The 15889-nt window shown below is 43.5% G+C and overlaps 1 protein-coding gene across 4 annotated transcripts in view; it reads right to left on the bottom strand.

Annotated features, from left to right (window-relative positions):
• The window catches only part of zfhx4 (zinc finger homeobox 4), a 93941-nt gene that overhangs the window by 49551 nt on the left and 28501 nt on the right, over positions 1–15889 (bottom strand). For all 4 annotated transcript variants that reach the window (XM_040044249.1, XM_040044247.1, XM_040044246.1 and 1 more), the window contains exons 2-5: positions 7934–10469; positions 7342–7554; positions 6705–6999; positions 4513–5054 (exon numbers count right to left, since the gene is read on the bottom strand). In XM_040044249.1, the coding sequence (XP_039900183.1) occupies positions 4513–5054; positions 6705–6999; positions 7342–7554; positions 7934–10423 (3540 nt within the window). In that variant the 5' untranslated portion in view covers positions 10424–10469. The remainder of the gene's footprint in view (positions 1–4512; positions 5055–6704; positions 7000–7341; positions 7555–7933; positions 10470–15889) is intronic.

Genomic DNA, 15889 nt, shown 5'->3' with positions numbered 1-15889 from the left:
AAATGACAGTCCAATAATTTGGGCTGCATATATATAGGGCCATTTGATTTTCAAATGAGAGTGGGCAGGGTTGACCCTTGCTAATAGCCAAGGCACAGTGGTAGACTTAATATCACAGATCACAATATCACGCAAGCGCAGCTACCTCCATCAGAGAGAGATGGAAGAAAATTAAATGTGAGGAGGGGGTGGGGGGGTGGAGATAAAAGACTGAAAAAAGGTCCCTCAGTTGATAGAAAAAGCAAGAGAGAGAGAAAGAAAAAAAGGGGGGCAGAGAGAGGGAGGGAGAGATACAAAGAAGATGATGAAAATGAGAAAAGGGAGGCGTTTGGATGCATCTACAAACCACAGTCTCCTTTCCTCATCTTCTTACTCCCTACTCACCCTCCTCCCATTACAGCCCTTGTTTAATTCCCCCCACCCCCTGATTCCCAGCCATGGTGTTGCCAAGAGGATCATGGGTAATGAGATGGCCTATCTGCTGCTCCCCAGGGGAGAGATAGAAAAAGAGAGAGAAAAAAAGAGTCAGAGACAAAACAAAAAAAGGGCTGGTAAGACAGAGTTTGTGAACGAGTGTTTGAGCGAGAAGGAGAGACAGATGTTTAAAAAAAGATGCTTTCTATTATTTTTCTTTTCCTCTATTTGTCACACTAACAACCGACTACTAAATCTGAATATCCTTTCTCTTCCGATCGCCATCATAAAAAGTAAAAGAAAAAACAAAAAAAAAACGTTTTATGACCTCGAATTTCTGAGTTCAAAGGAGATGGCGAGGGAAGTAAAGGAAGGGGGAAAATAATGAAAAGGAAAACAGAGATATGGAAAAGTGCAGTGGACCCCGGAGGTCCATTTCCGCTTGAATTATGACGGAAAGTTGGATAGACTGACAGCGGTTGAGGACAGTTAAGATTTACTCAGACAACCATCTGAGAAACAGGTGCCATGGCCTGCAAGACACACAAAGTGTGTGTGTGTGTGTGTGTGTGTGTGTGTGTGTGTGTGTGTGTGTGTGTGTGTGTGTGTGTGTGTGTGTGTGTGTGTGTGCGTATGTGTGTGTGTGGTCCTTGACCATGCCACATTGACCATGAACATTCTCGACTCCTAATGACCCAGGGGCAAGCCCAGATCTCAACCTCAAAGGCGACACGCACACACACACACACACACACACACACACACACACACACACACACACACACACACACACACACACACGGACTACAAACTAAACCCCCTACTTAGCCAGGCAGCACTTGTGAATGGCACTGACAGATTTACCCCCGTCTCCATGTTTATTAAGCCCAGTGTTTGTTATTAAAAATCAGCCATATATCATCATATTCAGTGGTAAGCCAAACACAAGTGCTTCCAGCAAAGGACACGCTATGCTACAACACCATTTAGTGCAGAACTTACCTCACAGGCTGCCAGCATACAAATGCTATTTTAAAACATCTTCTATTTTGTTGTTTACATTATTTGTAAGGGGATAAAGGTTTGCACTGGACAGCTGTGATAATACCTGCGAAGCGAGGTTCCACACTCACACCAGCTAAATTCTATATTAGGAGATACTGTGTAGAAAAAAACAACCTGAGTGGTACCAACCAGCCCTGATCACTTTCCCTATATTTCCCCTCTAAAGGGGATGAGGTGTACTCCTCAGTTATTCCATGTAAGGCCTGTAACTTCCTGCACCACCTGCTGTGCCCTGGACACCAGATGACTTGATGTCCATGTGCTGCTAATGTAATTTCCCTCTTGCTGTTTGAAAGTCTGGAAAAAAAACCCTTTCAAACTCTCAGTTCCCCTCAGAAGTACTCCATTGCTGCGACAAAGCAGCCATAAAATCTCCTGAATATGCTTTTTGTTTGTATCTTCAAATGGTTTCCCATGCCATAAAGATATTCTGTGTTTCCAAAAAAATCCAGATGGTAAAGTCGTCAACACTCGGATCTTTTATGCGCCCGGCCAAGCTACCTCTATCCCCATGTGCTTTTCACCTCTGCCAATACATAAAAGGAGAGGTGTTTTTCTGGTCAAATAAAGAAATGATTTTTTTTTCCCTCTGCACCGCTCTCTGCTCTGTCTGTACTTTCTCTCTCCCTCACGCTTGGCTTTACCACCACATGTCCAAGGGTAAAATAGAGGAATTTCTGCCAAAGGCATTAAAAGCGTCATCTGTGGAACAGATTTGTGGAGGCCCTTTGGGGGTAGGTGGGTGGCTAGATGGGATGCAGGGGTACATGGGTGCACTGAGGGGGCACTGGATGACCCTCTCTTGCCTTGGCTGATCTTGTGCTTCTGCGTGCCTAAAAAGATGCTCCGCTGCATAACGTAATGTTTCTTGGAAAGCAAAAATATGAACAAAAGCAGGAATATGTTCAGGCGCACCCCTTGGTTCCGTTTCTGTGCAGCTTATGCTGTTTCTTGGGTTTTGTACATTTAATCACAACTGTTATAAATAGCTTTTTGCTTGATTAAATGGCTGCCAGTGTTTAGTGTAGCCTTGGTAACCTAACTGGCTGTTGCCTCATTTTAAATCAACTGAAAGAGCAGGCAAAAGTTGCTCAGCACTTTCAAACACATGTTCGCAAAGGCACACACACACACACACACACACAGGGTAAAGTTTTCCTATGACAGTAAAGAGACTTGATTTGAGTCATCTAATCAAGCTGATCTTATAGGTTAGGACCTTGGCTAATGTGGGCCAATGTGCAAGCAGCATTTGCTCATAATTTAAAAATGTTCCTTGAGTAGAGACATCTCCAACTCATCCCATGCCAAGTCCAGCCCCCTTTTTTTCCAGGCTGCTGGACAATCCTGTGACAATGTGTACATCCTGTTGAAGTGAAGACTGTTTTAAATAACCCCAAGAATGCCAATGTGATTAATCCAGTTTAGGCATGAAAGTGTAAGGAAGAATCAGTTGCAGATTTTCAAATAAATAATAATAATAATTCCTTTAAGATTACTATGCGACACAGTGCACACACACATACACAACACATGCACAATAAATGATGATGACTGAAGTCTGTAAAGTGAGGCTGCTTCATAAACACAATTTTGCAGATTCAAATCATAAAAACTTTATCGCACATTACGTCTTTTCCGAGTTTCGTGTCTTCATTGTTGGCAAAATACAGTTGGATTTTTATTGTTGCTTAAAAATACAAAAAAACAGCTCTAGTTTGAAAATAAGAGGACAGAACTGTCCTTTTATTATTGTACTTATTATTATTCTACAAATATGGGTTTATCCCTGTAAAAATAAAAATATATTTCTGTCAATAGGATCTTATTTTCTACACGTTCTAACCCCTGTTGCCTCCACGTTTAAGAAACAACACGCTCAAACACCTCCCACTGCCAAATGTTGAATACAGTAATAAAGAAATCCTCATTAATGTAATGCACTTGATCCAGGCCTGTAGGTCAAGGCCTTGGAAATGTAATAGCATCCTATTAAAACGAAGAAGTCTAACAAATTAAATCAACTTAAATATATAAAGTGGCAGAAAGATGCCAAATATTGGGCATATTGGAATTTCCTTAGATTAACTTTTTATTATTTATTGCTCTGAGTGCGAAGACTTTAATTAGTTAAGTAGCTCAATTAATACAGCTCTGACAGGAAACTAGTGTGGTAATGCTGTGGTAAATTAAAACGGAATAATTAAAGGTAAAATAAACAAAACAAGCTACAGTTCTGGTGCAAGATGATGTAACCAACAGGGTGTGTTTCTTTTATAAATAATCATAAAATTATTGTAGTTATATAAATTAAAGTCAGATTTAACATTTCATAGTTAATCTATCATTTTATAATATTTCAAAATATAAAACAGGCTCGAAATAATTACTGCATAAAATGTCAGGTTTCTCCTGCGTCTGATTGAGCTTCACATAAAGTCAAATATCAAGAGTAACATGAATAGTGCTGCTATTGTTGGCACTGTCATTAGGCCCTGACAATGAAGGGGGAAAAATATTTCTCTGCTGGTACTTCACTTGTGAATGATTAAAAGGAACTACAGTGCCAGCTGATAACAGACAGGAAATATACCCGTATCAGATGGGATCTTCCTCGGTACTCTTGCACTGACCTTTTCCATCTTTGTCATTCCACTCTCACGGGAACTTTATATGTGTGTCACACTACGCTTAGGAGAGTGGGGTCATTTGTTTTGAACCAAAAACAATAAATAAACAAAAAATAAAGTATGTGCTCTCTGAATCGTGTGTCCTTGCTAGATCTGCATTAACATGAATTCTATTGTCTGTATTAGGCTGCATGTCATGAGATGTAACATCGGTGTCCTGCAAAAAACACAGAACCATATGTTTTTTTGTTTCTTTATAAATTATCTTCAGAAATTCATTTTCAGCCTCACTCGTAGGCAGTGTCGTTCTACTGCTTGTTTGCTTATTTCTTAGCAGGGCCAAAGAGCTGAGATTAACGAACTGGTTTTTGCAGGACACGGCGTGGGTAAATAGTGTTTTTACCTTATAGAGGCGGATGGCAGATTCATGCCTCTGGTTGGTGGCATGTAGCCTCAGTTTATCCACGCTATTGCTGTAGTAGTCACAGGCATTGCACTTGAGGTGCACAGGGTTGCCAATTGCCACACATTTTAATCTCCACTGGTTGGCCTTGCCACCCTCTTTGATGTGAGCCACCAGCTGGTGCTTCTGCATGTGCTTGTCTGTCTTGCAGTGCAGCTGAAAGTTGGCCTTAAGCTGAGTGTTGTAGCTGCAGAGCTTGCACTGGTAGACATCGCCGACCACGCAGCGCCACTCCTCTTCGGCCAAAGAGCGCTCGGCATTGACGTGGGCGTTGAGAGCCTCCAGGCTGTCTGTGGAGTAGCAGTTGCATACTGCGCACTGGTAGAGGCGCAGCGAGGGGTCGTTGATAGGTGGCGACAAGGAGGACAGAGAGGGATCTGATGAGGACATGCCCCCGATTCCAGCTGAGGAAACCAGGGACAGGTCGTCTGCCATCAGCTGACCGCTTGTAAGACGCAACTCTGCTGATAGGTCATTATTCACTAAGGATAAAATTAGAGAAAATCTAGGTTAGACTGTTGGAGAGGAGTTGAGATGGAAGTGTAAAAGGTAAAACCTCAAAAAAGGATTAAATACTTGAAAGCACACAATGATAACATGTCAGACAGGAGGCAGGCAGCAAGCACAGCAAGAGGAATGTTAAAAACAAAGTAATGTGACAAAAAGCCAACGCTATAGTAAAAATGAAAGCTTGGAATGCATATGGAGCGGTAAAGGATAGAGGTATAAAAAAAGGGGAAAAGATTTTTTTTTATTAAATGAAATTAAGTGTGGAAAGCGAAGTGAGTCTTTGCAGGCCTCTTTCACACAAAAGGATTTGATAAAATAAAGCCTTGCAGAGGACTAGGGCTCCTTACAAAGTCTTGTCTATAAAAAACCTTAATAGGATTGAATCAGGATCAATTACAATCATCCTTTTCAACTTGCTAACTCGCTCATCAGGTAGCTTTAATTACTGGTCTCAGCTGTGGTGGGACAACGGCTGCAGGGCTCCAGTCTTTTCTCACATACGCACAGATTTTTGAAAAGCTGATCAATGCTTTACACAGTTTTTTTTCCTAAAAAAGGCCATTCATACAAATGTAATTAACACTTTCGTTTGATCCCTTCATTGTACCTTTATGTATGTTACCAAAGCTCATACTGTGTTTTTAAGTGTATAGAGGTATTAACAATTACACATCATTTAAATCTTTTCTACATAATTCATTCGGATGGCCAAATGTGTGTGATATGTGTGGGTGTGCACTGGATTAAAAAAGCACACGGACGCAAGATAATGTGAAAGTATCACACTGTTTGTCATTTAGAAGGTGCATATAAGTGTCTATCTGGGTATCTATCTATACACACAGACACATATATATATTAAAAACCTATCTATGTATGCAATGGACAGCTGTGCTCACTATAGGGAGCTGTCTGTTATCACTGTAATTCACTGAGAGTACATCTGCTAGCTGGGCTGTGACCTCCACACTAGAGGAGGGAGTGGGTGTGCAACACTGCGGGGTCATTGTTAAATCTCTCTCACTCCTACGGGAATCCGCTTCCTACTGTGTGCGAGTGTGTGCCTGTGTACATGTGTGCTAATGTGTGTGTTCTCTCCAGGGTGAGCAAAGGTGGGGTGGGGTGTGTATGGTGGGGGATTAAGCTGACTTAAGAAAATTACAAATGAAAGATTAAGAATAATTCTCATGTGGCATCTCATAATCATTTTTTAATCAGTGAGAGCGGTCAAAGAAAGGAGACAATGACAGAGGGACAATATGAGAGCAGAGATAAGAGCCAAAGAGAAAGAAAAGGGGGGCAAGGGAATGGGGCCAAGGCTAAAGATGGGAGCAGAAAAAAGGAAGGTGAGAAGGCGTAAAAAAGATAAATAAAAAAAATCAACAGAAAGAAGAAAATGCACAGAGATAAAAAAAATACCTAGATAGCATCAGATATATGAGATAAAACAGAATAACTGGCCCAGTGATAAATGAGCAGAAGTAAACTGAAAGAATAAGCTTGAGGCCAAAAATTCAAAACACGAACTTTCTCACATCATAAGCAGAAATATCCTTTTTCCTGCCATTTCCCATCTCTTTTTTTTTTTGTTTTTGCTTTGTTTCAAATTTAGTACCACTCACCTAGACCAGATCCGAGAGCGGCAGCGGTTGCAGGATCTAGCTGAAAGGGGTTGATCATCATCTGAGCCTCTGGGCCACTGCTGCTGGCTGGGTTCTCCAGTTTTACACCCGCAAGGCCCATGTTTTGAGCCAGGTAGTACTGGTAAAGCTCTGCCTCAGCTGGAGCCAGGCCCAGATGGAGGCTGTGTTGAATCTGCTTCATGTTCTGCTGCAGCAGCATCATGTTGTGCATGTGCTTCTCGCTGGTCATGTGGATTCGCAAGTTTCGTGCCACATTGGTCTCGTAGTCGCAAACCTGTTAGAAGAAAAGTGGAACAATATAAGTGTATTAGGAAGTCTAACTCTGCCAGCGTGATTGTTATCAGCAAAGCACTTTTTTCCCACTTAGAATTACATGAAAACAACAGCTAACAGCAAAACAGGACATGAAAGCATTTTATTACCATGGTTATGGTGATGAAGACTAGAATGTATAAGAAATTCCATTTTAAATTTGAAGGTCAGACGATGTGGCCAAGAAAAATAATAGACACAGTGACGCATAGGGAAATAACCGCCTCATTGTGCGGACAGTGCAACAAGGAAGTTGGTATGTTGCTGCCACGGCGCTACAATGATGCTCTGTTTGTTTCATTACCTCACAGCGCCAAGTGGGCTTCTGTTTGGGCTTGGATGGTGAGGGTGCCCCACAACCTCCACCAAGGCTTGCACTGGGCACAGGGTTGGCATGGTTGTGGTTGTACTGTGCTTCACTTCCACCATTCTGGAGTGTTTGCACGTTGTTCAGATGCTTGTCTGACTGCATGTGGATGCTTAGGTTGCCTTTGGTGGTGGTTGAGTAGTTGCATACCTATAAGAGAAACAAACATTGGGAATTAATATTAATAATAGTAATGATGTATGATAAACATTAAATACATCAATGACAAATAATAGTTGTTTTTTGATTTGTTGTTCAGCACTATAATTCAAAATGTATCCTTAAAGATACGATGTATGTTGAAGAAAAGAGAAAATAACATCCAACTGCCTCTTTTCCCTTTTTAATGCTGAAATACAAACTTTTTGGAATTTTGGGTAAATCAAAAATAAAATATAACTTATATATAATCCACGCAAAAAACAAAAACAAACCATAAGCGAAATGCTCCTTATTTGACAATTTCACAAAATTAAAAAAAATAGAGGGAAATGGAACTCCACAGACATGAAACATAAGATGGACAGACCTCACAACGGAAAGGCTTGTATCCACAGGTATAGCTTTCTCCTCTGGCTAAACGAGGGTGAGCCTGTCCTGTGCGGCAGTACACACACGATCCACCTGACTCTGGATGTTTCTCCTTCATGTGAGCGTCCAGTGTCTGCTGGTACTTGTAGTGCCAGTTACACTTGGGACACTTCAGCGTCTTGCAGGAGTTCCTTGAATGCATCATCGTCATATGCCCTCCCAGAGATCGTGAGGATCCCAAGACCGTGTCACACTTGGGGCACTCTACTCCGCTACCTGGTGACCCTTCACCAGGGCCTGGGGTTCCAGGAGTCCCTGGAGTTCCAGGTGTACTTGGGTTTCCTGTGTGTTGATGCAGAGGTCCAGGACTCTCATCATCTCTGCGCAACGTCATCGTGTCAAGGGGGTTTGAGGATGGTGATAAGCCATCCCGTCCTGCCAGGCCTTCATTGGTTGAGTCACTGCTGCTCTCCCGCTCTCTGGCAGCTGCCAGGGCAGTGGACAAACGGCTCTTCTCCATCTCCAGCTTCTCACTAACAGGTAAGGAGGAAAGGGAAGTGGATGCAGGGCCTTTACTGTCACTATTCAACTTTAGCACACTGTTGGAAAGGGGGGAAATACTTTGGTTTAAGAGAGGGAAATCTTTGCTACTGGTGCTGTCGGCCCGCTGGCCTGTCATTGTCATGACCTGTTCCTCCTCCTCTTCTGCCTCCATATCCGCTCCACCACCACTGGAATAAGCATCCTCATCCTGCTCTGGACTTTCTCCTCCCACCGTACCGGGCTCCCGCTTAATGGGCGGGTACTGGCTCAGATCTGGCCCATTGGGTTGCAAAGTGCAAGTGTCCCTAATGTGGCCTTTGCGGTCACGATCAGAGTTCCGCCCTTCCAGGCTGCCACCAGTGGTAGCAGCAGCAGAACTCCCGCTGGGGGTTCTGTGGGCACCAGCCCCTCCCCCGAGGTTTGGGTTGGTCTCAGCCTTTGGCATGCTATGGGATCTGGGGGTTTGGTCAGTAGAGGAGCTGCTGGCACTGCCCTTTAGGAAGGCAAAACCTGCCTGAAGGGAATCTGCATTCTCCCCACTACTGTGGAAAGCATTCCACAAGCCGCGGAGCCCCGTGTCTGGCCCTAGGAAGTTGGCAGGTGAGGGAAAGTGGGGTAGCACAGAGTTTGGGGTTTTTTTTGGTTCCAGAAAGCTTATAAGAGGTTCTTTGTCCTTGCCGATGCCCTGAATGATGGCAGAGATGTGCTTGTTGCTCAGCAGCTTCTGCTCCTGCTCATTCAGGGTCATGCGGTGGTCATGGACAGCATGTGTCACGAAGGAACGGCTGTAGCCAAAAGACAACTTGCACAGGAAACACATCAGTACAGGCTTCCGCCGCCCATCCGCCACACAGCCCTCAAACTTGGACAAGTCCACATTGTTGGGGACATCTTTGGACACACAGGAGTTTTTGGCTGCACCATCCGCCTTTAGATAGTCTTTGTCGGTCTTATGGCGGAGGTCATAGACACGGAAACTGTGCAACACAGGACCAGCGCCTGCCAGCCCTCCAGCTGAGGTATTTGGGAAGGAGGGGTGGTCAGCCGCTAGGGATTTACTCCCAAAGGGTGAGGCAATGTGGAAGGTGTTTATGATCTGGGGGTAGAAGGACATGGGTGCAGCGGGCTGCTCCAACCGTTCCCCCCCTGGGCTCAGGCCACTTTGACCACTGCTGACCTGGGTATTCGGGAAGGTCTGGGGGGACAGCAGGCCCCTGAATTGGAGAGCCCCAGAGAGCTCCCCCTGGTTGCCACGCTGCTCTTTGGAGTCCTCCAAGATGAAGGCAGAGCCATCGGGCTGGTAGATGATCTCGCCGCACAGGTTCTCCACATCACTATCCTCTTCCATCTCCATCTCGCTGTTCATTTCCCCCACTTCTGCAGCACCCACCTCACGGTCTCCTTCATCCTCGCTCTCGTCCCCTATCATCCCTTCAACCTCCTCACCCTCCTCGTGACCTCCAGTGGTAGGCAGGCGGGCGTTGGGGCAGTGGTGCTCCATGTATTTTTGTAAACTGGAGAAGGAATTAGAACATTCGTTGCAGGGGATCTCCTTTGCCGGTGCCACGGGGGATGTGGCAGGGGCAGAACAGTCCGAACCCAAAGCTGCTCCTCCTCCTCCTCCTGGTAAAGTTCCGGTAACACTCCCTTTGTTACCGGTAGTAAAGCTTTCTCTTCGACTCTGCTCAGTTACAGGGTCGGTGGTTGCACTGACAGTGGTGGGGGTAGTAGTGGACCTCAGCGGACTCACAACGGATTCTCCAAGGCCATTCTCTGGCTCTCCAATGGCAGCAGGTGACGATTGGTTGTTGTTGGCATTGGTGCTGTTGGCGACACTGGTCTCCATGGCGATGACGGAGTTGTCCTCAGCAGCCGCATCCAGCCTCTGGCCACCATGTTCCTGCTGCCGTGATGACACCATAGGGGGAGAGTCACAAGTTGCCATGACGACCACTACATAGGGATCTCATCTCATCCAGCCCAACAGGGACCTGAGTTGGAGAACGACAGAAATCAAGAAAGAACATCAGATACCAATTACCAAATACTATTCAACAGTAGACTTAATAGGCAATTTCCGAATCACTGGTAACTCCTATATAAGTCAATTTAAGACATGACTTATGACTTAAACCAAGTGCTAAATATGTGATGGATTTCTCTAAAGGTTTTTAAATTAACCCATTTTAACAAAATTCAGAGCTTTTGAGTTTTCTACAACAAAATAACCAAGAACAACTTTAAGTCCCACTGATGAAAACACCTCCTATATGGCAGTCTAGTACAAACCATATATACTATACTGTTCAAATGGCACTCCAGAAATCCAATATTAAGTGGATTTATGAACAAAGCAGCTGCACAGCAGTTGGCAGCTGGAAAGTTTAAAGAAATAACCTGATCATCTGATTAGTGGACTCTTCTGTGTTTAAAGATTATTTCTTCATATGGCCATGAACTGGCCTTGGATTCGTTCTTTCTCTTTTACTTTCTTAAAACCACATATGTGAGCACAACAACTAACAAACAGAGGTAATGACCCATCAAGTTAGCGTGTTGCATTATGAGAAATAATGTGAATTATAGAGGTTCTTAGTCATTGGAAAATAAGTCTTGGCATACTCTTACAAATCCGGAGTTTCTAATTGGGCAGCAACTATTAAGCTAGTAATGCCCTGAAATTATGTGGTAGGCTTTGTTTGGACAGTAGAACCAAGAGTGTGTCTGTGTCATGAGGAATGGTGGAGCACTGTATAGCACTGTAAGAAAAATCAAGAATTTAAAAAATATAATCTTCACTTGTCATTTAATGCAACACGGAGAAAAAAACAGCGATAGTAAGAGAAAAAAAAGCAGAACAAGCTTCCAAGAGGAATGGTGTTTAGAATTCCAGTGAGATGTTATCAATCCTGGGTGGCTGCCCATCTCTCAACCCCTCACTACCTAAAACCTTTGGTGTTTCACAACAAGGCACAAATTCGAGGGCTCCAACAAACCCCCACACAATGCCGAGAAAGCCTCTTAATCCCACAAACACCCATAACATGCCACAGTCGCTTCATTTTGTAATCACAGGCATAATTTGTTATCACCTGAGGAGAAATAGAAGAACAAACTGAGAGAAAAAACATAAAGGGGAGAAAAGGAAAACCACTGCAGCTTAAAGGAACCTACTTTGTTGCTCAGCTAAATGCAACAAATGGGAACTAGTTGTGGATGCCAGTGTCTTTTCACTTGATACAGTACCAGGTCTTTTCAGATGCTTGCGTGTAAATGAGCTAGCATTAAAAGAAAGCTTTGAAGAGCCATGTTAACCTTTAACCCAATCCACCTGCTGTTTAATTCTCCCTCTATTTTCCTACACTGCCTCTCCCTAACAATAAAGCTACAAAGCAATTAGAGGATTAATCCGCAACAATCCAGGGCTAAACAAAGCCAGTGGGAGGGACAGTAAAAGCGTGAGGAATGAAATCAAACATGTGTGTGAGTGCGGTTGTGGTTGCATGTGTGTGCACGCGCTATAATCAGGTCTAATCTGACATATCCCAGAGATGATTCCATGGGGACTAGTGATAGATTAAAAGAGAGAAATGATGTTTTCTCTCTCTGCCTCTCACTTTGTATCTCTCTATTTGTGAGATTAAAGAAGAAAAAAAATTCACAAGGAGCAGAAAATGAATTTTCAGTGCTTATCAGTTCAGCGTGAATGTGGCAAGAGGATGGAGGTAGATGTGTGGCATGTGCATGACAAAATCATCTCCCAGCACAAGAGTTTGCACTAAAAGTTTCAGAGCAAACTTAAAAAAATATATATTTTCAAGGTTTCTTGCAAGATGCTAACAATTTATCTCTCTTGAAAAACCTACACGAGATACTTATGAATGTTTAATTACAAAAACCCTGCAAAAAACATAATGTATATTTTTTGTTTGGGATCTTTCGCTGAAGACACCAATCTTGGAGATGATCATCAGCTAAATTAGCTACAACCAAGCAAGGAGATAAAACTGACCAAATGTCTGTAATGCCACAAGGACTCAAGCTATTTACACTCACACTGAGTCATTTTCTCCCCCAACTTTTGTGTTAATTTTAGACATAGCCGAGCTACTTATGTGACGGAATAATAAAACAAAATTGAGCTGGCAGGACGGAAACAATTATATACAAATAATGGCTTTAATACATCCACTTAAATGACAGCTTATCCCGCTTTCTACCATCCATTATTATCACATATTGCCAAAACAGCACACTGTGCATGTTCCTGCAGTTAAACACATACACTCTTGTGTTAACCGTAATTGAGGGCAAAGCTGTTCAGAAGTAGCGGGTTTGAGAGTAAATGTGACACATACGGCAGGATTTACTACTTGTCAGTGGTGTCATTTCGTTGGTGACTTACCCCCTTTGAATTGTAGCTCGGACATAAAACACTGCAGTTTATGAATTATGCATCTCCTTAAGTATGGAATTATGTCTTATGGATAAGCACTTGGCACTGGCATAGGTGAAAAGGTTAGCAGCTGTTTACATGTGTACTGCCTGCCAACAATAACATAACTGTCCATTTTTTTATGGTAGTGATTCTAATTGATCCCATTAATTTTGCCACCTACAGAAAACTGACAAAGAAGACTGCTGCTTAATGCACTTAGAGCGAAATAAGCACAAATTGTTTGCTTGGCAGTAGTGTGGTGGGAAAGAAAGTGAACGCAGTGTTTGCGACTGCACTAACCCCTGAGTATTGGTGTCTCTCAATAATTTGGCCTCGTGTGGGGACTCAAAAGAGGAGCTGCTTTCAAAACAGTGGATGCCTGATCTTTAGTGAAATGCTAACGTCTTGGCTTTTAATTTATCCTGCAAGCGCTTGTGAAAAGGCAATATGATGCAAGACAGTCTGGTGTAAGCATTTGAAGTCTTCCTGATCCCTTCAGCATGTGTTAATTTAGCATAGCTGGACAGAGAAGTAATGAGATGTCTGGTCTAACTGTCAAGGGAATCCAATATTTTCCTCTTGTACCTCTCTAAGCTTAAAGTAACATTTTGAATGCCAAAACCTTCACAGCCCGAGGATCTATATAATAACTCGTGATCACTCTCTGTCCTCGCTCCTTTTTTGTTTTGCTCCACTCCCAAGGTTTCACACCTTTCACGGCAGCAGTGCCCGCTTCTGCTTTTTCATTCTTTCTTTCTTTTTCTTTTTTTAAAGGCATATCATATTACTACTAGCTAAGAAACATTCCTCTTTCTGTCCCCCACTGGCTTCCTCTGCACTGCTAACCAACCAGACTACTTTCATTTGTGCATCTGTGACAGAGCGATACGCAGATACATGGGAAAGAGAGAAAACAGTGTTAAAGCCCAGGTTTTTCCAGAGTGCAGAAACAGTTCCCTTCTTTTAACGGAAGAACAAAAGAGATGGCCTGAGCTGCTCCTTCCTCTGTTTTTTTAATTAAGCATGTCCCCTTGCTTTCACACGTATGCACACGGACACAGACGCACACCCACACACAAATGCACCCACGTACGCTAAGGTAATTAAAGTGGCAGATCAGATCCAGTGAGAGGCAAATAATAGCCCAGGAATGCCTGCTTTGGACACCGCTAGGTCTGATGGGTGAAAGGGGCTAAGAGACTCCTCGGCCTATTGTTTTTCTCCCCCTCCCCTTGGCTCTCTCTCCCCTACCCCTTCCAGCTGCTTTCAGTAGCTCCCTGAGAGGCAGAGAGGCACTATGAACCAAAGGACTTCTGGAAAAACAAACCATTTCTATCACACTTGAGTGATAATAAACTCAAGTTTAGTGCTTCTAGTTAAAGAAGTTTCAATAGGGACATTATGAGTATCAATGTAGTGTACATAGATGAAAAGTTGCAATAAATCAGCTGATATTAGAAGAAGTGTTACAACATGTCCACAGTTCAGACCGGAGGCCCTCGGGTGCTGGTGATGTCACAGTCTCCTCCTGTTTTTGTCCTCCTGTCAGAGTATCAGGCATTAACCGGAGCTGCTGCCTGTTCAATGACAAACCTGTAATTGTAATGTCGCCACACTGCCGTCTTTGTTTACACAGGGATCTGCTAGGTTCAAATTCTTCATCACTAAGTGTCTGACATTTTAATGCAGTGGCAGACAGTGCTGTTAATACTGTGGTGGCTATTTACAGCATTTGTAAACACTGAAATTAGACAGACCTGTGCTTTGTGATGTGGCCATCCAAGTTCTAAAATGGAGCTTTTTCTCTCTTTTTGTCAGGCTGTTTGGGGGCACATCTGAGCGGGGCCTGATGACTGTCGAATTGAAATTCATGCTTATTCTTTAAGACAATCCCACCGACAAAGTCAGGAGACAGCATGAGACTATTGCTAGGTATCCATTCCTTGAGGTCTTCTAGAAGGTCGTCGCTCTCCCCCGGCATGTGGCCCCTCGGTCCAACACCAAATCTTCAATCAAATGTCACCAAGCGTTAGCCAAAGACAAAGGGGAAAGACGCTGTGAAAGCCCCTGCATCCATCTCCCACTGTCAGTGCCATGAATAGGCCTACTCTGGTCTAATTAGACCTGTTTATTTGTTGCCATGCAGAAACGGAGGGATGGAAAACGAAGTGGATGAAGGAGGAGGGGAATTATCTCCTTCCTCACAATAGAAGAGTGGCCTCGGCAGCCATCAAAGAGCACTGATGCACATATGCACAAACACACTACGCACATATGCACACAATCACAGAATAGGGACTAATGCTCTCTGTTTAAAGTCTTAAAGGACAGAGTGAGAAAATTGTAAAGGGATAAGCAGGCGATGGTTTCTTTTTTTTTGGTCTCCTTTACTTCTTAACCTCACAAAGGGTTTTCATGCAGCCACTGTTTGTTGCCTGGGGGTGTAATATTAGACACTGGATGCAGTAGATCTCCCTGATGATGCCCCCCCCCCCCCCCCCCCCCTCCACTCCTCCACACCCATTCCTGTCTGCTTGTCCTCTTGCCTGTGTCTCCCTCGTGAGCAAAGGCCTTCATTACCAAAAGACACCTTATCATTATTGCAAGGCAAGGCCCAGACACCTAAAGCGCCACTCCATTTAGCACAGGAATCTTGTTCGACAAATTACCTAGTCTGCAAAAAAATGCCTTTTGGCAAATCAAAATCAAAATCACGTCTCACATGATCAATGATCTTGGATTTGTAGGTGGAGGGAAAAAGAACAGACAAGAAGGTTTAGAGGAGGGGAAAGAAGGAGTATAACAAGGTGAAACGTAGAGGACAGAAGTGGTCTTTTTTTTTTTGTTCTTTCGTTCTTTTTGCAGAGCAGGTATGCAGGATCTATCCCTCAGGTTGATGACAAGTAAATTGGTCTCATTGGTTGCTCAGGTAACAATACACCCAACTCCCCCTCAGGCCCTTACCTGAAATTT

The sequence above is a fragment of the Simochromis diagramma genome, unplaced genomic scaffold (assembly GCF_900408965.1).
Source record: "Simochromis diagramma unplaced genomic scaffold, fSimDia1.1 OVJJ01000602.1, whole genome shotgun sequence".
Taxonomy (NCBI): Eukaryota; Metazoa; Chordata; class Actinopteri; order Cichliformes; family Cichlidae; genus Simochromis; species Simochromis diagramma.
This window is presented reverse-complemented; position numbering and strand designations above follow the sequence as displayed.